The 6,022-nt window shown below is 43.0% G+C and overlaps 1 protein-coding gene across 2 annotated transcripts; it reads left to right on the forward strand.

Annotated features, from left to right (window-relative positions):
- Positions 1-2,060: 2,060 nt before the first annotated feature.
- hlx1 (H2.0-like homeo box 1 (Drosophila)) lies at positions 2,061-5,817 on the forward strand. 2 transcript variants are annotated; one of them, XM_004550431.4, is made up of 4 exons: positions 2,061-2,676; positions 3,186-3,368; positions 3,536-3,720; positions 4,998-5,817. In XM_004550431.4, exons 1-4 carry the CDS (start codon positions 2,235-2,237, stop codon positions 5,325-5,327), a joined length of 1,140 nt encoding a protein of 379 aa, XP_004550488.1. In that variant the 5' UTR covers positions 2,061-2,234; the 3' UTR covers positions 5,328-5,817. The 2 variants fall into 2 exon arrangements, with proteins under 2 accessions (XP_004550488.1, XP_004550489.1); XM_004550432.4 differs by lacking the exon at positions 3,186-3,368.
- Positions 5,818-6,022: the final 205 nt, after the last annotated feature.

Consider the following 6,022-nt stretch of genomic DNA (forward strand, 5'->3'; position numbering starts at 1 on the left):
CACACACGATATTTGGATGACATATTCTGTGTTCAGACTCCTTCAGAAAACCCCAGTCACACTCATTCAAGTCTCATGCACTTACAGTCCCTTAACCAGAGCCAGGCACAATCGCTGGCTCTGTACCACCTGCCATCATTTATTCAGCCTCACCGAGGAAAGGAGCGATAAAGGTGAAGAATTAGTTCCACAAATCATCAGTAAAATCTGTGAAATCAGCATTTTTTTTCCTTCCAAAGATTTTTTTTCTTTTGGGGGTACCCTCGAAAGGTGAACACCGGTACTGTCACTTTAAGAACTTTAAAAATTGCTTAAATGAAAAGCTGTTTGGCACGAAAAGCCCTATGACCTGATGTCTTTAAAATCGTTAAAAACGTTGTTCTCTCCGTGCCTCCTTTTGCGTTGTATGCGCCGAATTCTTACTCTCATACTCACTTTCTGCAGTTTCTTACATTTTCCAGATTGGCTCATAAATGTGCGCCAGAACTTATATTTTCAAAGCAGGAGTGCTCTCCCGAGCTATGAAACTTGACTGGGCTAAAATGGGTTTGGTAGTTTCCACTCTCTCCCTGCCATTCACAGTTTGTGCAGTGACAAGCTGTGCGTAAAGGCCGATCTGAGGCCCTGTTTTCTTATAAACTTCCCACCGAAAAAGCTAATCAGCTGCACCTGAAATAACTCGAGGCGTGCTGCGTCTGCTACATCCTCTTCCCTGGATTGTTTTGACTGCACGGTGGAGGGCAAACGTTAAATGTCATTTCTAAATTTAACCCGGAAAAGTGTCACTCGAAAACATCATGATAGCGGGCAGTCAGGGTCATCGGCCCTTCCGCCCGCATGAATCAAGACTAAATGAATGCGAACTTCAGAAGCCATTGTTTCAACACATGCAAGAGAAACATGCAATCGGAGTCTTTGAGGAAGGAGGAGGGGGACCCGAAAACAGAATCAAGACAAGACAGTATCAGAGGAGAAGAAAGTGAAGGGCAGTTCATTTAAACTCAAAATGCAGACAGCGCAGACAGTCACACTTAGAAACACAGTATTATCAGATCAGAGATGCTAAAAATCGGTTTGTTTGTTTGTTGTTGTTGTTTGTTTGTTTGGGTTGGGGGTTTTTTTTGGGGGGGGGGGGGGGGGGGGGGGGACCAAGCCAGGCTGCAGGATCATTTCTAAGCAAAGTCCCTGATTATAAAATCTTATTGGCCGGTGCCCAGCGTGTGTGCATCTTGAGGGGCCTTGCGGATGAAGTATCGCCTCTGAAGTTAATTGTGTTTTCGTTTTAGAGGGGAATAGATTTCCTCTGTTTATTATGAGCATGGGGACGGATTTGCGTCACCGTGCAACTTGCAGGTCGAGATAAAGTTGCACAAATATTGAAAAAGGGAAGTTCTAACAGTCATTATAAAGTTTCCCCCCCTCAGCTCCGGAAGAAATAAGGATTTCTGCTGTATCCTAAAATACTAAAACATGTTCTATTTTGGGGGCAAATCTAGCAGGCATATCCGCTCATTTAACACGAATCACAGCCCATCAAAAACAGGATGAGATGGAGCTAATAGAGACTCTCCTGGGCCCGGGGTTTTAACAGTTGACAGTTCATTATTAAATAGTGATTTTCGCATCACTGCGTGTTGCCCGTCTTTCGTTTTCATTGCAAACTTGTTTTGTTAAAAAAAAGAAGACAAAAAACAGACCTATATTTAAAGTCCGCGTCAATTTCCACGAAGAAGAATCGAAATTAACGTGACAGTCCCTGTGCGTAATGACTGTTTTTGTATGTGGTGATATGAGTGAGGAGGAGGTTCTCTTTAAGTGATCAATCCATCATCTCAGGATCAAAATTGCTCCAACGAGCCCCGGTCGTGTGTGTGTGTGTGTGTGTGTGTGTGTGTGTGTGTGTGTGTGTGTGTGTGTGTGTGTGTGTGTGTGTGTGTGTGTGTGTGTGTGTGTGTGAAAGAGAGAGAGACTATGTTACACATCATCCTCATTTACAAGGGCGTGATGTGAGCAAATGCAAAACATCCATTGGCTCCGACAGCGACCAATCAGTGTCAGCGGAGAAACTTCAGAGTGGAACTGCAGGGTTAGGATTTCAGAGTTGAGAGAGCGATTTGGCACTTACACAAAGAGCACGATCATCTGTCCTCCTAAAACGCTACCCGTGCTTTTTTACATGCCTGTCCTTTTATACCCACTTCTGAGCAACAGCGCGACGCATTAGAAGCTCCGGGATGTACACGGCCGGGCTCAATCCGTTTTATGCATCAAACTTCAGCCTCTGGTCCGCGTACTGCGCGGGGGGCTTCGCTGTGGATACCATGAAGAAACCCTCGTTTTGCATCGCAGACATTTTGCAGGCTGGAGATGCGGAGAACATCTCGGGATCGTCGGCCCTCATGGTGCACATGGGACACCACCACCATCGCGCACAACAGGGGCACTCGGGCAACTCTCCGCTGCGCCCTTCTCCCGTTGCGCCGGAGCCGTACGGTGCCAGGGTGAATCCGGCGTCACCCTACCACAGACACGGACTACAACTAACATCAGTACCCAGAACGGCATTTAACTCCCAACAAGTCCCCCCGCCTTCAAGCAAAGACCTCAAATTTGGAATTGATCGGATACTGTCAACAGACTTTGATCCAAAATACAAAGAAAAGTCGTCACTAAGAGGTGAGCGGAGAGGTTTTTATCCCACTCAAGTTACATTTTAGAGGCGGTTAAACAACAAAACAGGGGTGTGTTTATTACCTTAAATATTTCTATCATACCACATAGCTGTACAAGAAGACAACACAAAATCACATCCAAAGCTTAGAAACTGAAACCAGAAGCAACCTGCTCCACTTTATAGCACTGACAGATTGGTGACAGAGTCCGGGCGCACATAGTCTCGCATTAACGAGTCCTGTGGGGAAATCTCCTCTCTTGCCCCCCCTAACAAGAGGTCAGAGGTCAGGATCAGCTTCAAACTTCAACAACGCAGCTGGAAGATTGTTACGCAGTACTTTAACCAAATCAAATCCGGGCTATAAAGTCAGAAAGGTCCCCCCCATCCCCCCAAACTTTATTTTAAACTTGACAATGTTTGCCCCCAGCAGAAAAGAGCAGAGGTGTAAGTGTGTGTCTCTGCGATAATTGTGTGCTGACTGAAGCCCCTCATCTCTCGCTCTCTATAACAGATCTCGCATCCATCGTTAGCTCGAACCGTCAGTCAGGCATCCACGTCCCCGTTCAGCCTTCAGCCAGCCAGTTCTTCTCCTCCATAGACCACGGGATGAGCGACGCGTCCTCCATGATGAGTTCACTAGGCAGCAGCAGCAGCAGACAATCAGGCCAGCATCAGTTTCAGGACACCTTCCCAGGTAGACATCACACTATAGGACTGTAGCAGACGGAAAAAAATCTAATATCTTTTTTAATGTGTGACACACCTGCTGAGAATGTCCACTATGACTGTTGGAGTCTATTTTTTTTAACCTCATCGTGTTTTCTTTTCTTTTGTCCTTTTCTTTCTTTTTTCTCCATTTAGGTCCATACGCTGTCCTCACAAAAGACACGATGCCTCAGACGTACAAGAGGAAAAGGTCATGGTCCAGAGCAGTGTTTTCAAACCTGCAGAGGAAAGGACTGGAGAAAAGATTTGAAATACAGAAGTACGTCACCAAGCCAGACAGAAAGCAGCTGGCTGCCATGCTGGGACTGACAGACGCTCAGGTAAGATGCAGTGTTTACTCAGGAGGATGGGGCCTGCACTGGCCTGTTTTTGTCATTCTTCTTCTTCTTCTTCTTCTTCTTCTTCTTCTTCTTATTATTATTATTATTATTATTATTATTATTATTATTATTATTATTATTATTATTATTATTATTATTATTATCTCAGAGACAGATTTTGCAGATTAGTAATTTATTTTATTTATTTTATCAACAGCTCACGTAAACCCGCTTTCATATATTTATTTTACGTAACCTAAGGTATCTTTTAAAGTAGAGAAGTCAAGGCAACAAGACATGAGGCATTTTAAATACACTCGAGTTATGAACCCATTTACCCCCATAAAATTGCCCAGTCAAAGTTTATGTTTAGCCTAATTCCCCTGCTCTAAAAGCTGACCTCTCTGCCCTCTAAATCATTGCACACACTGTAAAATACCCACAGTGTGCTTGTTTCTCATACTTCACTGTAGGCTAGTTAACCCAGCTGTTGCCAAACTCAGCGTCCTCACTTGCAGCCAGTGAAGAGGTCAGATGATTTTTGTGCCTCCCCACATTTGTAATTCTCCAAAAAGGTTGTTTTCAATCTTTTTTCTTCTTCATTTTTCTGTCTTTTTTTGGGCTCGTTTATATAAAGAACAAAGAAAAAAAAGGAAATGAGTAACAAAGCTGAAATCCTAACAGGCTTTTACCTCCACCTCAGGCAGCATTGTGACTGTATGGTGCAATGTGATTGGCTAAGAGGCCTTCTGCCATGTGCCAGATCTCACCCTATATTGGGCAACCTTTCGCCACGTTTCTTTTGTGTTTGCATTTCTTCACTTAGCGTCATTTAATCTCACCAAGCAACATTAATGCTAATGACTAAAATAGAAACAGATTCTCATATTTAATTAATCATATATTTTTATTATGTCACATTTGAGGATATATTTTATATGAGGGTTCCAACTTCTTGTCATCTGCAGAGGTTTTATAGCTTTTGCTTTTGCATTTGCATTTGTGGTGTTTATTGCTTTTGGACTGCTCCTTTGTACCAGTGGGATTCACCTGGTAAAGTGAAATGTTCCTGGGCAGTGGTTTGCCTTGAATTGTGTCGACTATTTTTCATTTTTAACAAGAGAGGAAAGAAAGAAAATATTGGGATTTTTTTTTCCTTGAACAAAAACTGTTTAACCCTTGAAATGCTGCTCCAGTTTGTGTGAAGGTTTAGGGGTTGTTTAGGGGAAGGGGAGTACAAGAATTTAACGCTTCCTGACTTAAATGTTTGCTTTCAGGTGAAGGTTTGGTTTCAGAACAGACGCATGAAGTGGAGACACTCCAAAGAAGCGCAGGCCCAGAAGGACAAGGAGAAGGACGAGAAGGGCGAGAAGAGTCTGTCTGAGTCCGGCGGCAGGGAGCCCAAAGAGCCGCTGGAGTCTGAGTGTGAGAGCGAAGGCGGGAGCGATTGTGAATCCGACGAGGCCGGGGAGGAAAGCGCTGATGGACACTTGGACATTTCTGAGCACAATAAGCCCAGCGTGATCATGAGCGGGAGCGCGCCGGCGAGCAGCACAGAGACGGTGGCCACAGTCACAGACACAGCGGCATCACAGGTGCTAATATGAGGACGTATTTAGGTCACGAACAATCATTAGAAGAATGAGAATTTATAAAAAAAAAAAAAAAAAAATCTGACAGAAGAACGACAATATGTTCAGACGCCGGGGAAGCAGTATCACTTCCCGCTGCTGTGGTGGAGAAGTTAAGCTTGAAAGGTCGGTTTAATTCCTGGAAACACGTGACGCAAATAGACAGCTTTATTGCAAAATACACCCAGCATGCTGCAGATTATGGTGTGAATTTTACTAAATTTGATCTCTGTTTTGGCCTTATAATAAAACCACAGTGCACGTAAAGTTTAAAGAAAAAAGAAAAGAAACAAAAGGCAGACTTCCGGCCTCCTCCAGTGTCTGCTTACTGTCGTTTTCCTCTCAAGAGCTTCTGTGTGCATGATGTTTTCCTCATGCGAAGGAAATACGGGGTTGTGAATTTTATTTTGAGGTTATGAACCACTCGTTTCACGTTATGAATGAGATCTCAGAACATCACGCCAGTGTTCATGTTATATATATATATATATATATATATATATATATATATATATATATATATATATATATATATATATATATATATATGCTATTTTGTTAATCATTTGCACTGAAAATGTTGTAAATAAAATGTTTTCTTACCTTGAAAATCGTATTATTATTATTACTATCATAGCCACACTATTAACAAAGATATTCTGTGCGATGCA

This window comes from Maylandia zebra, linkage group LG15 (assembly GCF_041146795.1).
Source record: "Maylandia zebra isolate NMK-2024a linkage group LG15, Mzebra_GT3a, whole genome shotgun sequence".
NCBI classification, from domain to species: domain Eukaryota; kingdom Metazoa; phylum Chordata; class Actinopteri; order Cichliformes; family Cichlidae; genus Maylandia; species Maylandia zebra.